The sequence below is a fragment of the Nomascus leucogenys genome, chromosome 4, assembly GCF_006542625.1.
Source record: "Nomascus leucogenys isolate Asia chromosome 4, Asia_NLE_v1, whole genome shotgun sequence".
Taxonomy (NCBI): Eukaryota; Metazoa; Chordata; class Mammalia; order Primates; family Hylobatidae; genus Nomascus; species Nomascus leucogenys.
Genome location: NC_044384.1, coordinates 33,825,320 through 33,846,351, shown reverse-complemented (window position 1 = coordinate 33,846,351; position 21,032 = coordinate 33,825,320). Strand labels below are relative to the sequence as shown.

Here is a 21,032-nt window from a genome sequence, read left to right as displayed (position 1 = left end):
CTTCAGCCACACTGATCTACCTGTGCTCTGCACAGCTATCCTAACCTCTGTTGGGGCCTTTGTTCACACTGTTCTCCCACCTACATGTTCTCCATTGTCCCATTCTCCTACTGACATCCAATCCATTCTTTTTTTTTTTCAGATGGAGTTTCACTCTATCACCCAGGCTGGAGTGCAGTGGCACGATCTCGGCTCACTGCAACCTCCGCCTCCCAGGTTCAAATGATTCTCCTGCCGCAGCCTCCCAAGTAGCTGGGATTATAGGTGATTACACCACCATGCCTGGCTAATTTTTGTATTTTTAGTAGAGACAGAGTTTCACCATGTTGGCCAGGCTGGTCTCAAACTCCTGCCCTCAGGTGATCCACCTGCCTTGGCCTCCCAAAGTACTGGGATTACAGGTGTGAGCCACCATGCCCAGTCCAATCCATTCTTCAAACACAGCTCATTTACCATGAAACCCTCTCTGACTACTCCACTCAACTCTTTATTCTCTTCATTTCTATTGCATAGCTTCACAATTTAGCACTTAAATCTCTCTGTGCTATTTCTCTTCTGGCATTAAATCTCTTCTTCCAAGAAACAGATCACCTTTTTTGTCTGAACCTTTCACAATAGCATATGTGACAAGAGGGACAAACCCACTAAAAGGGGGAACCCATAAAAATGATTGCTTATATATAAGCAGTTGAAGGGTCACTTTGAAACAAGTATCAAACCCAAAGAAAATCTGCAATGTTAAATTCTAGAATGCCAACACTTCCCTTAGCTGTTCTTCTTTGGATCTAGGCAGTTTCAGGAGCCAATCCTTTAGAAGAAAGAAGCATTTCAATCTCTACTTCACAAAGCTCTTCCACACTTACTTGACAGGAGACATCAGCAGGGCAAGGGATTGCATAAAATGAAAGACCCCTGATGGGTTATGCAACACTTTGATCTGAAATCAGAAAAGCAAAAAGCATACTGTAGAAAACAAATAACCCTAGTGTCCATAATCTTGGGTTCACAAGCGTTCTGACCAAAGTTGCTGTTAAGAGAACAAAGCTGAAACTGGTACCTAATACACAAAAGTAAAGCACAGCCCATGGGTTACCTGGTGGCACTGAGTCAGCTGTACTCAAAGAGCAGAGGTAACTGAGCAGTTTTCACCAATTATCTGTAACAACATGGGATGAAGGACACTACTGCTACTTTAATCCAAAGAGAGACAAAACAAAAACAAAAACAAAATCCTCCTTCTACCTAATAAGATTCAGACTTCTTGCCACCAGAAATGCTAAAGAAAAGGAGGTGTGGAGAAGCTGAACTTGGCAAACATTTTGGCTCCTGCAAATTCTAAGTGGTTGCTATGAGTAACAAAATGACCCAAAGGCAACAGCAGAGAGGAGAATCTAAAAAGCACAGTCAACTACTAAGTATACAAGAGTTGATCACAGAGACCTGAGATCTCTGCTAGTATTAAATAACTCTGAGATGTGGGGGCTTCTGTTTGACCTGTACCAACTGTGGTGTAAGACAGATTGACTTAGGAAGCTGTATTGAGTACCATGGGGAAAAAGTCCTGGACAGCCTTCCTGCACGAGAATTGTGTAGAATTAAATGCGACTGAAACTGCCCAGCCAGACTACAAGCAGACTTAGTACAGTCTGTACTATCAATTATGGGTAGCCCAACAAGTTTCAGTCTAAGAACTTTAATAAATGTATACTGGATATATTTTAAGAATTTTATTTTAAATATTACTATGTTTTAAATAGTCCTTTTTTTTTTCAGCAATCTCTTCAGGAAAAATGTCTAATAAAACCTCTCCCCCAACCTCTCAGAATGAGTTGACGATTCATCATACCTGGATGAAAGGAACAGCCCATTTACTAACACCAGCGGGGCATCGAAGAATATGGTTTAGAAGGAAGAGGTGATCTCCAGGACAGCCAACTCTTTGTAGCACGGATACCTGAACAATAAAGGTCATATGATCTCACTATTTTTTTAAAAAGAAATAATTTATCTAGGGGTCTAGTAAAGTCATTCATCCAGTGCTTCAATACATGTAATCTTTCAAAAGAGTAACCAGACACAAGATATACTACTCACTGGCTGAGTTTCTACCAGAGGCCTATGAATCTATGAGTACCATGGTAACATCATAAGCAGATTCTCTACAAATCTAGCTTTTTCTTCTTTGGCAAATTACAAATCACTAATTTCCTGGCCACAAGTGAATAGATATAAGTCAAGTAATTTAATCTATTCTTAGTTTGTAACAGTTTCTTAAATCCAAATAAGTACGCTTGAAACATTACCCCTCATTTAAGAACTCTAGTACAAACCTAAAAAGAGAGTTCAAGGCAGCCCCACTGGAAAACATAACCAATAAATAAATACCCCTCTTCCCATAACACACCCAACATCTTTCCTAAGTTTTCCAAATCCTTTTACCTTTCTTCTTTCTCTTAAAAGAAACATTTTTAAGCATGACATTACATATCACATGACAAAAAGAATGAGATATAGAAAATTTTTTGATAGATACCTTATCTAAAATGCACAAGACCAGAAGTATTTCAGATTTCAGATTTTTTCGGATTTTGGAATATTTGCATAAACATAATAAGATATCTTGGTGATACGGTTTGGCTGTGTTCCCACCCAAATCTCAACTTGAATTCTATCATCCAGAATAAGATAGAATTCTTCTTCTTCTCCATTGTGGGACAGACCCAGTGGGAGGTAACTGAATCGTGGGGGCCAGTCTTTCCCGTGCTATTCTCATGATAGTGAATAAGTTTCACAAGATCTGATGGGTTTATCAGGGGTTTCTGCTCTAGCTTCTTCCTCATTCTCTCTTGCCACCACCATGTACGAAGTACCTTTTGCCCTCCGCCATGATTCTGAGACCTCCTCAGCAATATGGAACTGTAAGTTAAACTAAACCTCCTTTTCTTCCCAGTCTCAGGTATGTCTTTATCAGCAGCATGAAAAAGGACTAATACATTTGGGGCTGAAACGTAGGTCTGAACACAATATTCATTTGTTTCATATACACCTTATATACAGCCTGAAAGTTGGTCTATACAAAATTTTTTGTAATTCTATACATGAGACAAAGTTTCTATTAAGTACTTAGGTGTGGAATTTTCCACTTGTGGCATTGTATCAGCACTCAAAAAGTTTAGAATTTTGGATCATTTCAGATTTCTGAATTAGGAATCCTCAACCTGTACCTATATTCTGAATATACGTCTAGTCTTCAATTTCACATACTTCCTGCATTTCCATTTCTTTCAAAGTTGAAGTCCAGAGTTCATTTAGCATAATCTTTATTAGAGAGAAACATACTTTGTGTTCAATAATGCACTAAATAACTTATTACCATGTACCATAATCAACGAAAAGTCATTAATAAACTCATCAAATAAATTAGCTGAAAAAGTTGTTGAAGACCAAATGTAATGAAATAACAGATAATTCCTAAATCATGAAAGAAATAAAACAAAGACTACTGTGTCTATTTCTGTCCCCTTACCAATTTCTGCAGCCAGAGAAGAATATCATCATGAAACTGAGTATCTTCATTAACTCTCCTGGTGAACATGAATAAGACACTAATGCATTCCTTTAGTTGACACAGATCAGAGGGAATGCTTTCTGTCTGCTTAGACGCTGTAAATGAAAGAGATTAAATGAGTCTCTCATAAATGGTGTTTTTGGGGGAATTTTTAGTGTCTTCACTTAAACCAATAACAACAAAAAACCTTTAAAATATTTAGTGCAGATAAAAATAAAAGGAGAAAAGTTACATCAAAATACTTAAATTTTTATAAACAGACAAGCCAAAAATGTGTTTAACTTTGAAGTATTTCAAAATAATGGAAAAATCAACCTCATCATAATTCCTTTTTTTTTTTTTTTTTTTGACACAGCCTCCACTCTGTCGCCCAGGCTGGAGTGCAGTGGCGCAATCTTGACTCACTGCAACCTCCGCCTCCTGTGTTCATGCCATTTCCCTACCTCAGCCTCTTCAGTAGCTGGGATTACTGGTGCCCGCCACTACACCCAGCTAGTTTTTGTATTTTTAGTAGAGAAGGGGTTTCACCATATTGGCCAGGCTGGTCTTGAACTCCTGACCTCAAGTGATCCGCCCACCTCAGCTTCCCAAATTGCTGGGATTACAGGTGTGAGCCACCACACCTGGGCATAATCCACTATTTTTTATTTGAAAATCAGTACATCTCTGACCTACCCCCAGTTATTTGATTAGTTAAGAAAATGGGGGAGGGTGAATTTTAAAGTATCCTAATATATCCCCCAGAAATAAAAATTGCATAATTCAATAAGCATACTTAATATTCATGTCATAAAGACTAATTTCTTAAAATCCAAAATAAGATGAAAAATTCAGAACATTATTAATCCTCTGTTGGAAAATTAAACAAAACAGTCCTATAAACAAAGCAGCCCAAACAAACCACAAGAGATAAAGGGTGAAGAAGTATTCCGATGATTACTTTTATAATCAAAAACTATATTTGGAATCAACTTGGTAACAAGCACATTAACTAGGACAGCAAAGGACATTCATGATAGATAGTGAGCTTTTTGGCATCCTAGAGAAGCAGAGAAAGACAGCCACGGAGAAAGGAGACCTGGCAATGCTCCCAAGAAATATCATTAAGGCAGATCTCAATCCTACAGTGGGGGAGGCCTGGTAAAACTGCAAGCACAAATGGTACCTTGTAAGACCAATTACTATACAGTCAATTCAACCAGACTGTACCCCTCAATTTTCTTTTATTTCAAAACACAGGAAAGAGTGAGAGCTTCATTACTTACATACCTTGGCCTTGCTGGTGAATTGCTAAAGATCTCAGAACAGCTGAACTACTGAGCAATGCATAAATGTAAGACTCCACTTGCAATCTTGAGAGCACAGAAGTATAAGAATGAAGGGCCAGGGTCTGGTGGAGGTGCTCAGATTTGGCATCAAATAGCTTCTTTAGCTCCACCAGTGCATTTTCATTCATTTCCACTCTTTGGTAGCGATGATAGCTGGAAACTTTCACTTGATCTGCACAGATACCCTACCAGAAGACAAAAGGGTACAATATGAAACCAGTTACTGTTTCCATTTGAAGTAAGCAGGCAGCAAGTACAAGGTACATAGGCTTCAGTACCATCTCCAAAGAGCTTATAATCATGGTGAGGAGACATATTACTGTGTAGAGAACATTACCAGCAAATATATGATCAGGTGCAAAGGAACATAAGGCCAATCACAAATACATCGCAAATTCAAAGAAGGGAAGAGTAACTCTAGTAGTCAGCAGTGGGCCAGGCGCAGTGGCTGATGCTTGTAATCCCAGCACTTCGGGAGGCCAAGGCAGGTGGATCATGAGGTCAGGAGTTTGAGACCAGCCTGGCCAACAGTGAAACCCTGTCTCTACTAAAAATATAAAAATTAGCTGGGCATGGTGGTGGGCGCCTATAATCCCAGCTACTTGGGAGGCTGAGGCAGGAGAATTGCTTGAACCCAGGAGGTAGAGGTTGCAGTGGGCCAAGATTACACCACTGCACCCTAGCCTGGGTGACAGAGCTAGACTCCATCTAAAAAAAAAAAAAAAAAAAAAAAAAAGTAGTAGTCTGCAGTGAAAGCTGCAAGAAAATAACAGAACTTGTCCCTAAGACTCTCATGATTGATGATCTTACCTTCTATTTTATGAACACGAAGCCAATGTGATATCTCCTAAACTTCAAGGTACCTCAAAACATCTCTGGATCTACTCTCATCATTCTTCATAGTTCTACTCAAGAGAATACACACTCCACCAGCTGTGTTCTTGATTCTATCCTCTCCTCTTCAATACAGTATTTCCAAATATTTCCCTCCTTCTTATCTACAGAGATATACAGGTCTGCCAATGAATGAGGATTAGGGATATGGGAATGACATGTTTCTCTCCAATATCTCCTCCAGCTTCCCTTCACTGCCAAACTTGTCAAGAGTAACCTCTTCTTCCCTGCCATCTCTCCTCAGCCACTATGAAATGGGTTATGATCACTTTGGCCTCCATCGGGTTGCATCTAATGGTCTTCTCCATCCCCTCTCAACCTTGAGAGGATGTCTCCCCCTTCCTTTGGGGGCTCTGTGTTACACATCAGGGACTCTCCATTGCTTATAGTTAAGAAGGTGAGTTTCACTCTCATTTTGTCCACTGGCATCATCCTGGAGCTAGGAATCAGTTACTACCTTCAGATTCCTCATCTCCACTCAATGGGGAAGACCATTAGATGCAAACCCATGGAGGCCAAAGTGATCATAACACCTTCAGTTTCCTCATCCCTTCTCAACCTTGACACTGTCTTCCCATTGGATGTTGGTGGCATTATGCCCATGGTCACAAACTAATGACCCATGGGCTGAATTTCAGCTGGAGACATGATTTGCTTGGCCTACACTCTGTGTATGTGTCTGATTAGTTGCTAACATTTGCAAATTAGGATTCCTCACATTAAAATCTAGATTTCTAGTTTTTCTTGGAAAATCCTAAGATGTGGCAATGCTGAACCATCACAACCTCATAGCAACCATCAACTAGAACTTGAGAACGGCTGTCCCCTCTAAACCAGGCATGGGCTGGCCCAGTGACCATTGTCCCACTCAGCCTGCTTCACTCCTCCAGGTTATACACCTGGCTCCTGCAGGCATTTGACTTTGTGATCCCTGCACTCTATTACTCTAGGCTGAGGCAGGGTCAGTGTGGGTGTAAGGCACAGATTCCAGACCCGGACAACATCCCAGGAATAGCAGCTCCGCTGCAAATTCTCCAGGCTTATGATCAAAATACCTGTACAGACATTTGTTCCTCCTTAAACTGCCACAGCCGACTTTTAGCATTTTGGCAATCAGATGTCACAGTAAGCAGCTCAGCTTCGGCCAGCAGCAGTTGCTTCCTACATCGTGAGTAGTTCAAAAGCAACTCATAAAATTCATGCCTGTCTTGATGAGCCATGCTGTCAAATTCTTCTAAATATGACTCGACATTTTCCAGCCATGAACCAGGCTCCAAGATTTTTAGCTGTTCTTTAGTAAATGGTACTAGTTCCGGTTGAGACGGGAGTTCTGGGTAGAGTCGCTCACTACGAAGCAAGGGTTTCACTGCCACCAAAGCTGGTGCTTCTCCGGCAATTTCAGCTGGCAACTGGGGATACAGTTTCTTCACTCTAGGTGTCTGAAAACCATGTTTGGCTGCGCAAGAACTCTGCAAGCCAACATTCTGTGGCACCTCTGAAGAACAAACCAGGCCTTGTTTGTCTTCTTTACTATTCTGAGTTTCTCTGACTTGTATATTTTCCACTGCTGGCTGAGTATAAGAAAAATTAGATTGCGGTGCACTTTCTGAAAGTCCACCTTGTACCGACATACTTTCCTCTACCTCTGTGAAGTCCTTGGGGGTTTCTACTTTAGTTCCAACATTGTCTCCAGGGTGGACCTTTGGCATGACTGCACTGTCCCCCACACAGGGTCTGGCCTCTCCCCCTTCCTTTGGGGGCTCTGTGTTACATGTCAGGGACTCTTCATTGCTTATAGTTAAGGAGGTGAGTGGTACATCACACATTTCACTCTCATTTTGTCCACTGGCATCATCCTGGAGCTGGGAATCAGTTACCACCTTCAGATGGTCTCCTTTCAATTCACAGGCTAGAGAAGGGATTTCCTGCTCTCTGGAGGTTTTTGGAAGGGAGACTTCATTGGACTCTTCCCTCTGAGGGGTTTCATATTTCTTCTTTTCCTAAAAACAACATACATAATATGAAATAATTTATCACAATAATTGATGCTTTCAGCAAGAGGAATTTTAAAGTTGCACATAAAATCTAAATTTCATCATGTAACAAATGAAACCTAAATTCACTTTATCAGTGTTTTTGAACAGATATGAACAAATATGAAACAGAAATGTGTTTCATATTTCATATTATCCAATATTGAGTGTGTTAAATTTGGAGATTCACTAGTCTGATCCTAATAGAAAAAGACATCACAGTAAGCAGCAAATTACACATATACAGAGTGTAGGCCAAGCGAATCATGTCTCCAGCTGAAATTCAGCCCATGGGTTATTAGTTTGTGACCACGGGCATAATGCCACCAACATCCAATGGGAAGACAGTGTCAAGGTTGAGAAGGGATGAGGAAACTGAAGGTGTTATGATCACTTTGGCCTCCATGGGTTTGCATCTAATGGTCTTCCCCATTGAGTGGAGATGAGGAATCTGAAGGTAGTAACTGATTCCTAGCTCCAGGATGATGCCAGTGGACAAAATGAGAGTGAAACTCACCTTCTTAACTATAAGCAATGGAGAGTCCCTGATGTGTAACACAGAGCCCCCAAAGGAAGAGAGAGACATCCTCTCAAGGTTGAGAGGGGATGGAGAAGACCGTTAGATGCAACCCTATGGAGGCCAAAGTGATCATAAGCCATTTCATAGTGGCTGAGGAGAAATGGCAAGGAAGAAGAGGTTACTCTTGACAAATTTGGCAGTGAAGGGAAGCTGGAGGAGATATTGGAGAGAAACATGTCATTCTCTACTGATTCAAAAAATAGAAGGGGAAAGTTAATTAGATTGTACACCATTTTGCCAGGGGTTAAGTCAAATAGATCAGTCTCTACGTATCTTCAGCCACAACAGGTTTGTCTTCACCTTGACAAACAAATTCACTCAAAACTCGGGGAGAAAAGGACGGAACAACTTGAGCAACAGAACAATTGTAGTACTGGAATAAAATAAATATCCAGGAGCCCATACTGACATAATTACCTGAATGAATAAATACGTAAATAAAATGGGTGAGAAGGGACAATTCTTCCATACAGGAGAATTCCAATTAATATAATTAACAGAAGGAATGAGAAAAACAGAACATTTACCACAAGAACACCATGGTAACTGCCACAGGTAAGATCTACCCATGGATGCTAAAGTGAGTAAGTGAAGAGTTTAAGAGAAACGGAGTATCTGCATAGTCTCGAAGTATCTCCTCCCAAATATTTAATAACAACGAACAGGAAAATAGTAAGTTTCAGTGGAGAATCCTGGAAGACAATGCCTTAACCAAGTGATCAAAGTTACATCACCAGTAATACTGGCATCAGATACCCCAATAGGATATTCCCAATAATGCGTAACCTCAATCTAATCATGAGAAAACATCACACAAAAACCCAAACTAAGGGACAGTCTACAAACGAACTGAAGGAATGTGGTCATGAAAGACAAGATTGAGAAACTGGAAGAAACTGGAGAGAACTATAGTGATCTGACAACTAAGTGTATTGCCGGGACCTGGATTAGAAAAAGGACATTAATGGAAAAACCGGTGAAGTTCAAATAAGTTCTACATCCTACTATTGTACCAACATTAATTCCTTGGGGTGTTGTTTTTTTGTTTTGTTTTTGAGACAGAATCTTGCTCTGTTGTGCAGGCTGGAGTGCAGTCGCACAATCTCGGCTCACTGCAACCTCCGCCTCCCGGGTTCAAGTAATTCTCCTGCCTCAGCCTCCCAAGAAGCTGGGACTACAGGCACCTGGCTAATTTTTTGTATTTTTAGTAGAGACAGGGTTTCACCATGTTAGTCAAACTCCGGACCTCGTGATCCGCCTGCCTCGGCCTCCCAAAGTGCTGGGATTACAGGCGTGAGCCACCACGCCTGGCCAATTCCTTAGTTTTAATCATTGTTCCATGCCATAGAATGTACAGTTATATAAGATGATGACACAAGAGGATGCTAGGTGAAGAGTACATGGGAAGTCTCTGTATTATATTTGCAACTTTTCACTAAGTACAAAATTACCTCTATCATCATAAAAAAGTTATTCATTAAAAAATAAGTTATGGTTTCAAAAAAACCTTCAGGCATTAATACGCAAACTAGATAACATAGGAAGTTAGGCTGAATAAAGAAGAAAACATTATTTAAATGACATTTAAATAAAGTTGTTTCATTCAAACAGACTAAAAACCTCACTGAAATCACTCAAATACTTCCTTTCACGAAGAAATTTTAAGGCAGGCAAACATGAGTTATACAAGCTCTTGGTTGTTTTGGATTATTCTGCTCTGAATGCCCAGCAGACTAATAGCCAAAAAAGTGGGGCCTTTATATATTAAAAAAAAAAAGAAAAGATGAACGTTTTTGACATGGAATTTGAGGTCAGCTTGTTGAAATGAACCTGACTGCCAAACATTTACAAATGGTAATGATTCAAGAAGCAATATGCCCCTCCAAATTACTTAACTCCCCACGGTGAACTGTGGACATCAGATCCAGAAGTCAGTCACCCAATGCATACCTCATACAAACTAGTTTGTTAAACTGCCTAAAATTATGAATAATAGAAAAACATTATGAGTGTTAATAAAACAAAAAAGCAAGCCCAAACTATGCTGCAATGATGTTTAGCAAACTTGCTGTAATAAACAGGGTTCTTAGACTGAGAAATCAGAAAGAAAAAATTAAGAGGGAAAATGGTTACTACAGCAAGAGAAATGTTAGTGGACACATCAGGGACTCTTCATTGCTTACAGTTAAGGAGGTGAGTGGTACATCAAACATTTCACTCTCATTTTGTTCACTGGCATCATCTTTAAACATCATCCGTAAAAATATATATGATTTGCTTGGCCTATATTGTATGTGTATGTGTGTGTGTGTGTGTATGCGTCTGATTAGTTGCTAACATTTGCAAATTAGGATTTCTCACACAAAAATCCAGATTTCTAGTTTTTCTTAGAAAATCATAAGATGTGGCAACACTGAACCATCACAACCTCACAGCAACCATCAACTAGAACTCGAGAGCGGCTGTCCCCTCTAAACCAGGCATGGCTGACCCCATGACCACTGTCCCACTCAGCCTGCTTCACTCCTCCAGGTTATACACCTGGCTCCTGCAGGCATTTGACTTTCTGACCCCTGTACTCTACTAGTCTAGGCTGAGGCAGGGTCAGTATGGCAGAGGCCAAATTTTAGTGAGTTGACAATCAGAAAATGAAATTAGTAAAACAATTTCATTTACAATAGCATAAAAAGAACAAAGTATTTGGGAATAAATTGAGAGAAAGAAGCACAATACTTGTACTCAGAAACTTATAAAACATTATTGAAAGAAATTAAATGTAACTAAGACATTCTATGTCTATCACAATATTGTTAAGAGGACAATATTCCTCAAATGGACCTACAAACTCTACACAATGCCTTGCAAAATCCTAGCTACCTTTTTTTGCAGAAGTTGATAAACTGATACTTAAATTGCATACAGAAATGCAAGTGACCCACAACAGACAGAAAATCTTGAAAAAGAACAAAGTTGGAGAACTCGCACTTGGCAATTTCAAAATCTACTACAAAGCGACAGTAATAAAGACAGTATAGTGTTGGCACATGGACAGACAAATAGATCAAAGGAACAAAACTGAGAATCCAGAAATAAAACCTTACATATATGGCAAATTGATTTTGACAAGAATGCCAAAACAATTCAACGGGGAAATTTGAACAAATGGTGCTAGAACAACTGGATATCCTCATGTGAAAGAATAAATTGGACCCTTACCTTATATCATATACAAAACTTAATGCAAAAAAGATCATATACCTAATGTGGTAGCTAAAACTTTTAAACTGTTAGAAGAAAACAAAAAAATCTTTATAAACTTGGGTAGGCAAAGCCTTCTTAGATATGGCACCAAAAGCACAAGCAACAAAATAAAAAGATCAACTGGACTTCATCAAAATTAAAAACTTTGGTGCTGCAAGTACCATCAAGCTCACGCCTGGTCTGGCACCAGTTGATGAATAAACTGGCTCATCTGATCTTGTGGCCCCAACCCAGGAACTGACTCAGCACAAGAAGAAACTTCCAACTCCCTGTGATTTCATCTCTGACCAATCAGCACTCCCAGCTCACTGGCTTCCCCCCACCCACCAAGTTATCCTTAAAAACTCTGCTCCCGAATGCTGGGGAGACTGATTTGAGTAATAATAAAATTCCAGTCTCCCACACAGCTTGTTCTGTATGAATTACTCTTTCTCTATTGCAGTTCCCCTGTCTTGATGAATCCGCTCTGTCTAGGGCAGCGGGCAAGGTGAACCCCTTGGGCAGTTACAAAATTAGCCAGGCATGGTGGCTGGCGCATGTAATCCCAGCTACTCGGGAGGCTGAGGCAGGAGAATTGCTTGAACCCGGGAGGCGGAGGTTGCAGTGAGCCAAGATTGGGCCACTGCATTCCAGCCTGGGTGACGCAGTCAGACTCGACTCAAAAAATACATAAATAGGGGCCGGGCATGGAAGGCTCACGCCTGTAATCCCAGAACTTTGGAAGACCGAGGCAGGCGGATCACGAGGTCAGGAAATCGAGACCATCCTGGCCAACATGGTGAAACCCCCAGAGGCGGAGGCTGCAGTGAGCCAAGATCGCGCCACTGCACTTCCATCTGGGCAACAGAGCGAGACTCTGTCTCTAAATAAATAAACAAATAAACAGGGCTGGGTGCCGTGGCTCATGCTTGTAATACCAGCACTTAGGGAGGCCAAGGTGGGTGGATCACCTGAGGTGAGGAGTTCGAGACCAGCCTGACCAACATGGTGAAGCCCCATCTTTACTAAATACAAAAAATTAGCCGGGCATGGTGCGGGTGCTTGTAATCCCAGCTACTTGGGAGGCTGAGGCAGGAGAATCACTTGAATCCGGGAGGCAGAGTTTGCAGTGAGCTGAGATCGCGCCACTGCACTCCAGCCTGGGCAACAAGAGCAACTGCCTTTAACTATCTACTTCAGTTAAAAATAAATAAAGGTCAGGTGCAGTGGCTCACACGTGTAATCCCAGCACTTTGGGAGGAAGGAGGATCCCTTGAGCCCAAGAGTTTGAGACTAGCCTGGGCAACACAGGGAGATCCCATCTCTATCTTTATAAAAATAAATAAGCAAAGACACAGAAGGAAGACATAATGTATATATAATAATCATTACAGGTCACAAAATAAAATTCAAACAACTCTGTGTGTATCAATTCCATGTGTATCAAGTAACATAATTTAAGCAAAAGGTATTTCCTTTTTAAAAAAAAAAATCAGAGACAAGGTCTCACTATGTTGCCCAAGCTAGAGTGCATTGGCTATTTGCAGGCACAATCACAGCATACTGCAGCCCTGAACTCCTGTGCTCAGTCTGCCTGCCTAGCCTCCCTAGTAGTTGAAAATACAGACTGGTGCCATCATGCCAACAAAAGATATTTCTTACACCTAAAAATGCCAGGCAGATTAAGAAAAATCTATTTCTTTATTTTTGATCTCCACATAAGTTACATACAGGTAAAAAAACAATTTTAAAGTCATTCAAATGGAGACACAATAACCAGTAAATTATACAGAAAGAGTTGATAAACACGGAAAAACAAACTTAACTATACATTACAGTAAATATGCTCTGGAGTGTGGGTATATGGGAAAAAAATCTAAAGAAAAATACAACAAACCATTACCAACAGTTATTTCCAGATGGAATTCTGGGCATTTCATTTCTGGGTTGTACGCTGTGTGACAGTATGTGTATGTGTACACTCATACACACTTTAAGCAATGAGGAATCAGAAAGTAATCATTTAAAACTAAAGTTTTTTTAAGTTTTGGGAAATAAATGGGAAGTTTCTATTCATCACTTGAAATAAACATGTAAAGATGTAGAATAGGCTTGGATTCACATGTCCAAGCCTACTCCACATTGCTACACATTTATTTCAAAATTAACGTATCTAAAACCGAACTCCTGATTTTCCCCCTAAAACCTGTTCCACCCACAGCTTTCTCCTTCTCAGGGTCTTCCTTGTTTTCTCTCACATCCCACATCCAAACCTCAGCAAACCCTCTTGGCTCTCAGACTTCGAACACTCCTCACCACCCTCTCTCTGACAATCCTGGCCCAAGCCACCATCACCTCTTGCCTGGGTGACTGCAATAGTCAGATAGTCTCTGCTTCTACCCTTGCCCCCTTACAGTCTATTCTCCAAAAAGCAGGCACAGTGATTCTTTAAAGCACAAGCGGAATTGTGTCACTCCTCTGCTCAAAACCCTGTATTGATTCCCTATGTCACTCGGAGTAAAAGCTCACCCAAGGCCCAACACGACCAGGCTCTGCTACTTTTCTGACTTCATCTCCTACTGTTCTCCCCTCACTCACTCCGCACGAACCACACTGCCTCCTTGCAGTTGCTAGGACAGGTCTGGCATGCCACCGCCAGACAGCCTTTTCCTGGCTAGTCCCTCTGCCTGAAACACTTCTCCCCCAATATCCACATAGTGAACTCTCTCTTCTCTTCCATGTCTTTACTTAAATGTCACTCTCAATAAGAACTACCAGGCTGAGCACGGTGGCTCACGCCTGTAATCCCAGCACTTTGGGAGGCCAAGGTAGGCGGATCACCTGAGGTCAGGAGTTCAAGACCAGCCTGGCCAACATGGCAAAACCTCTACCAAAAGTAAAAAAAATTAGCCAGGTATGGTCGTGGGTGCCTGTAATCCCAGCTACTCAGGAGGCTAAGGCAGGAGAATTGCTTGAACCTGGGAGGCAGAGGTTGCAGTCAGCCAAGATCGCGCCACTGCACTCCAGTCTGGGCGACAAGAGCGAGACTCTGTCCCCTCCCCCAAAAAAAAACTATCCAGACCGCTCATCCTAACCTCTCACCAGTACTCCTCGACTCTTTAACCTGTTCTTTTTCTTTTTCCCATAGCACTTATAAAGCATGATATATTTTCTTTTTTTTTTTTTGGAATTTATTAAAGTTTATTTAATGGAGTATATAAACTACAGGGTATATGGCACAATGGAATTTTTTTTTTATTATTATACTTTAGGTTTTAGGGTACATGTGCACAATGTGCAGGTTTGGATATATTTTCTTCTTCATGGGTTTTTGTTTGTTTAGCTTGCTTGTTTTTTGTCTTCTCTCTCTAGAATGTTAAGCTCCACTAAGGCCAGGTTCTTTGAGTTTTTTTCTCTTTTACATCCCAAGTGCCTAGAATAGTTTTTGGAACATAATGGGTGATCAATGAGTGTTTGTTTAATAAATGAATGGCTTTTAGGAGGCACGAAAGAAGCTAAATAATACTATGCAGCGTCCCCCAACTTCACACTAATAACCACTCCTGATAGAAAGGGACTAGAGGTGGAAATCAATCATCTAGGCATGGCACAAGGTGGATGGGGGTTTAAAGGTTTTTCCTGTGACCTTCTGGGACACATCTGTCTGTCCTTAGCAATTACCAGATGCTCTCACTATTAATAAGTTGTTGGCATTCAGAATTTAATATTAACTGTCAAAAAAACACTATAAAATGCACTACTTCTGCAGAGTAAGTCCAAATCTAAGAATCTACTGTACTTATAATTTATCAAGATCAACGAAGTCAGGGTGCTCAGAGTTGGGGGATTTTATAGCAGAAAATGATACTAAAGAAATGAAAACATTATTAGGTCTATCTCTTAGGCATCATGCGATAAGCACCACATACCTAACCATAACCTAGCAGCCGAGGTTAGCTACCAGATGATTAACATTGAGGAATGTAGGTCAGCTGCTGGGTAAAATCCAGAAGCCACTCAAACTGTCTAAAGGCAACAGCACATGACACTATCCACTTCCTGAACTGAGACTTTGAACCAGTTTGTGGTTCCCTAAATAGTTGCCAAATTATACTAAAGATGGTAAAGGTTTCATTAATATAGGACTTTATAACTATAATCGAACGATAACCAGCACTAAGAAGTGCATCAATTTACTCTAAAAAAATAACTTTCTAGATTGTTTTATTCTAAAAGAATTAACTTTCTAGACTGACAAAGATAGGGGCCTGGCTGGTGTCATGGACTTTTTTCATCCGTTTTCTCACACTAGTCAGAGGAAATTCACTAGAATAAATTCCTCTGAGTGACAAAGTTTGGAAATATTCTTCATTACTGGCATTTATTTCATCATTCAACGAACAGTATCAAGTGACAAAGAGGCTGTGAAGGGTACTGAGAACAAGACAGGTCCCTCCCTCAGTGAGTTCAAAATCTAAGGGAGAAGAGAAATGTTGACAAAGTAACCACAAATGAGATGAGTGGCACAAAGGGGAGCAGAGTGCTATTGGAGAGGCACTGACACCAGGGAGATGAGAAAAAGCTTCTCTGACGAAGTACTGTTTAGCTGACACCTCACAAATGAGTAGTTGGCTACGTAAAGAGGCCAGGAAGGGGTGTCAGAGGAAACAACATGGGAAAAGGCCCTGAAGCAGGAAAGGACATAAAGGTTAAGAATCAAAAGAGAACTTTGGGAGGCCGAGGCAGGTGGATCACCCGAGGCCAGGAGTTTGAGAAGAGCCTGGCCAACGTGGTGAAACCCCATCTCTACTAAAAATACAAAAATTAGCCCGGCATGTTGGCAGGCACCATAATCCCAGCTACTCAGGACGCTGAGGCGGGAGAATCGCTTGAACCAAGAGATGGAGGTTGCAGTGAGCCAAGATCACACCACTGCACTCCAGCCTGGGTGACAGTAAGACTCGTTCACAAAAAGAAAAAGAAAAGAAAAGAGAGAATGGTGGCAGTGGTGGTAGAACTGAGGCTGAGGAGGAAGACAGAGGCAAGATCATACAGAGCCCTTAGTTCATGCTTTGGACTCTAGCCTCTGAGTGATGGGAAACCTTTGAAAGGTTTTGAGGAGAGTAACATGATCAGTTTTGTTTTGAAAAATATATATCCAGCTCAGTTTAGAGAATGGGCAGCAAGAATGAATGTAAAGAGGCCAGTTTAGAAGAAATCCTCCTTGGAGGAAGGTTGTAGTAGTTAGGATGGAGAGGAAATGCACAGAATCAAAAGAATATTTAGAAAATGCAATTGGCAAGACTTAATGAACGATTAGATTTAGAGGGTGAGCAAAAGTAGATATCAAGGATTTTTGGTTTGACCAAATGCCTCTGAAATAAAGGCCTCTTCATAAACTTTAACAAAAAAAAAAATTAATGTATGTTTGTATAGGAAAGTTGCCCAAGATGGATAAAAAATATAATCAATTGGTTTTTCATGATGGATCTAAAAGCTTAAGATTTTTAACTTTTTAATTTAGAAATTCTGTTTTAAACAAAATAACTTAAGAGGGAATTCCCTTAACAGACTCTTTTTAAAGCATCTGTAACATTCTATCTATGGAAAGACAAAAGACATACAGATATATGAAATAACTATTAAGCTCCTGGATTAAGAGTCAGGATTTCTGGCTTTAACCTGAGTTCTCTCAAGAACTGCATGACACTGAGCAATATTTAATCCCTGGAGGCTTTAGTTTCATCTATATCTTGGGGAAAAAAAAAACTAGAGATTAAGACTTAAGATTCTGCTCTCATAGACAACTAACATTTATGTGTTATGCACTACTGCATTCTAGGTTCAGGGATTTTTTTTTTTTCTTCACTGGATAGGTATGATTTTTTTTTTTTCCTGCAGTCTCATCATTAAGCAGGTTTAGGGATCGTATGCATAGCGGGCCAATGGCTTTTTTCTTACTCCTGGGCCTGGATAGTTCTTTACCAACCCAATACAATGCAAAAGCATTTCTTTTAAAAATATTTCTGAGCCAGGTGTGGTGGCTCACACCTGTAATCCCAGCACTGTGGGAGGCCGAGGTGGGCAGATCACCTGGGGTCCAGAGTTTGAGACCAGCCTGACCAACATGGAGAAACCCCGTCTCCACTAAAAATACAAAACTAGCCAGGCATGGTGGCACATGCCTGTAATCCCAGCTACTCAGGAGGCTGAGGCAGGAGAATTGCTTAAACCCAGGAGGTAGAGGTTGTGGTGAGCAGAGATCGCACCACTGCACTCCAGCCTGGGCAACAAAAGCGAAACTCTGTCTCAAAAACAAAATAAATAAAATTCCTGAAATTTGGTACCAAAATGACTTTCTCACCAGAATAACTCCTCACAGACCTGGATACACCAATGTGTCTAACTCCACTACAGCGTTTTAAAAAGTCATATCAAGAAAATGTGGTAAATTTTAGCATGGAATACTACACAGCCATAAAAAAAGAACAAAATCGTGTCCTCTGCAGCAACATGGATGCAGTTAGAGGTAATTATCCTAAGCAAATTAATGCAGAAACAGAAAATCAAATACCACATGTTCTCACTTGTAAGTGGAAGCTAAACATTAGGTACACATGGACATAAAGAAGGGAATAATAGACACCAGGGCCTACTTGAGGGTGGAAGGTGGGAAGAAGGTAAGGATAAAAAAACCACCTGACAAGCACTATACTCATTACCTGGGTGATAAAATAATCTGCACACTATACCACCAAGACGTGCAATTTGCCCATGTAGCAAACCTCCACATGTACCCTCTAAACCTAAAATAAAAGTTGGAAAGAAAAAAAAAGCACCATAATGAAAGAAATCCACATAAGTCATTTACAGTCTATTAAGTATGGTACCTATGAACACTAGCCTCCTGTTAAAACCTTGCTCCCATGAGAAAATCGGATTACAGTATCACGTTTAAATTACACCTGCTTTGGAACATCACCCACTTCTGGGGAAAAAAAAGTGTCCTGTACTTGTAATACCATCCTCCTTATTTCCCAAATGTAAACTCTGTTTCAAGTATGCCAAAATTATGAGGTCTGGCCACACGGGAGCAGCATTTAATCTGTTCATCTTAGAAAATATATATAAATAAGGCCGGGCGCGGTGGCTCACGCTTGTAATCCCAGCACTTTGGGAGGCCGAGGCGGGCGGATCACGAGGTCAGGAGATCGAGACCACGGTGAAACCCCGTCTCTACTAAAAATACAAAAAAATTAGCCGGGCGTGGTGGCGGGCGCCTGTACTTCCAGCTACTTGGAGAGCCTGAGGCAGGAGAATGGCGTGAACCCGGGAGGCGGAGCTTGCAGTGAGCCGAGATTGCGCCACTGCACTCCAGCCTGGGCGACAGAGCGAGACTCCGTCTCAAAAAAAAAAAAAAAAAAAGAAAATATATATAAATAGGCCGGGCGCGGTGGCTCACGCCTGTAATCCGAGCACTTTGAGAGGCCAAGGTGGGCGGATCACTGAGGTCAGGAGTTTGAGGCCAGCCTGACCAACAAGGAGAAACTCCGTCTCTACTAAAAATACAAAATTAGCCGGGTGTGGTGGCGCATGCCTGTAATCCCAGTTACTCGGGAGGCTGAGGCAGGAGAGTCACCTGAACCCGGGAGGCGGAGGTTGCGGTGAGCCGAGATTGCACTCCAGCCTGGGCGACAGAGCGAGACTCCGTATCAAAACAAAAACAAAACAAAACAAAACAAAAAAAAAACACAGGCTGGGCGCGGTGGCTCACGCCTGTAATCTCAGCACTTCGGGAGGCCGAGGTGGGCGGATCACGAGGTCAGGAGATCCAGACCATCCTGGCTAACACGGTGAAACCCCGTCTCTACTAAAAATACAAAAAATTAGCTGGGCGTGGTGGCAGGCGCCTGTAGTCCCAGCTACTCGGGAGGCTGAGGCAGGAGAATGGCGTGAGCCTGGGAGGTGGAGCTTGCAGCGAGCCGAAGCTTGCAGTAAGCCGAGATCGCCCCACTGCACTCCAGCCTGGGCGACAGAGCAAGACTCCGTCTCAAATAATATATATATATATATATACATATATATACACACACTACACACACACATATGTATATATGTATGTATATATGTATATATGTGTATATATGTACTATAATAAAATGAAAATCCAGACTGCACTTATAAACAAATCAACTTAAAATCACTCTAATATCACATGTAGTCTAATACAGGAAACTCAGAAAATTCAAATACTTCCCTACTGTGTGAGTCCCGCCCTGGGTTAATTTCTAGCCATTCGTGCCCCTTATAAACAATCAAAATAATAAGAAATAAACAGAGACAGCACCACTATCATCTTGAACTTTCAAAGTAATGAGAAATGGCACATCACTAGTCTACTTATAAAGTTCTGCCAAAGGTACCTTCTCCGCGTGGAGGAGAGGAACATTCCCTCTTTATGCATGGCAGGGACTGAAAGTGTTCTAGGATATAAAGGAGTAAAGAGAGAGTCAACGATGGGGCGGAAAGAGAAAAATTATTTCACGGCAGGAAACCAGACCCAGGTGAGGAAAGCCAAGAAGAGAGCAGAAAAAGAAGAGGCCAGTGAAGTCACAGGAGGGAGAAGGAAAAATGGGGTCCTGACAGAGTGTGGCAGGGGGATGTGGAGAAGGAATGGAGGAGAAGGGCCGGTGTCAACGGGTGGTGGGATCAAATATTGGAAGGTGGAGGCAGAAGATGCAGAGGGCTCAGGGAACGGGAGTAGATTTGGCTGGGGAGGCCGAAGAGAGGAGCAAGGAGACACAGCACACTGCCAGAGCCTCGGGAGGGTGGGGAGATCCTCACCTTTGTTTTAGTCCGGCTGGCCTTGGCCTTGGCCCGGCGCTGGGGCTTCACCGCCTCGGCCATAGACCCTTCCGCGGCGCCGTCACCGTTTGTTTTTGTCAAACCCCTGCGCTTCACGCAACCTGCCCGGTTCTGGCCTCTGGACTGTCACATGATCGAATCTCCGCCACTCCCGGAGAAGAGGCGGTGACTCGGCACCTCTACGGGCCGCAACGTAGGACAAACCACTCCAGGACGCATTTGCACTGGAGGACTGCAGGCCCGCCCCCTTCCCGGAGTCCAGGCCCCACCCCTAGCCCTGGCTCCACCCGGCGCGCCGCTGTCCTGGGTTGCGCTGGACAAGGGCAGCGACCCAGGCTGACCCACCTCCTCCGTCTCCCGGCTCTGCGGAACCGCACTCAGTGCGGACCCCGGGCGCGCTCGCACACCTCACCTGCGTCGGCCTGAAGAAATGCGGGAAGTGGGTTTGCCATTCTTTTTTTCATCTTCAGATAACCAGATCCAGTCGGTTAGCCTAAATCCGCACTGCGCGCAAGGAAGAAACC

The 21,032-nt window shown here is 41.9% G+C and overlaps 1 protein-coding gene across 1 annotated transcript in view; it reads right to left on the bottom strand.

Moving 5' to 3' along the window:
* EPG5 (ectopic P-granules autophagy protein 5 homolog) overlaps positions 1 to 20,634 on the bottom strand; it is a 124,210-nt gene extending 103,576 nt beyond the window's left edge. Inside the window, exons 1-6 of the mRNA XM_003267534.2 lie at positions 20,488 to 20,634; positions 6,846 to 7,790; positions 4,838 to 5,081; positions 3,527 to 3,663; positions 1,847 to 1,954; positions 864 to 937 (exon numbers count right to left, since the gene is read on the bottom strand). Coding sequence (XP_003267582.2) covers positions 864 to 937; positions 1,847 to 1,954; positions 3,527 to 3,663; positions 4,838 to 5,081; positions 6,846 to 7,790; positions 20,488 to 20,550 — 1,571 coding nt within the window. The 5' untranslated portion in view covers positions 20,551 to 20,634. The remainder of the gene's footprint in view (positions 1 to 863; positions 938 to 1,846; positions 1,955 to 3,526; positions 3,664 to 4,837; positions 5,082 to 6,845; positions 7,791 to 20,487) is intronic.
* Positions 20,635 to 21,032: the final 398 nt, after the last annotated feature.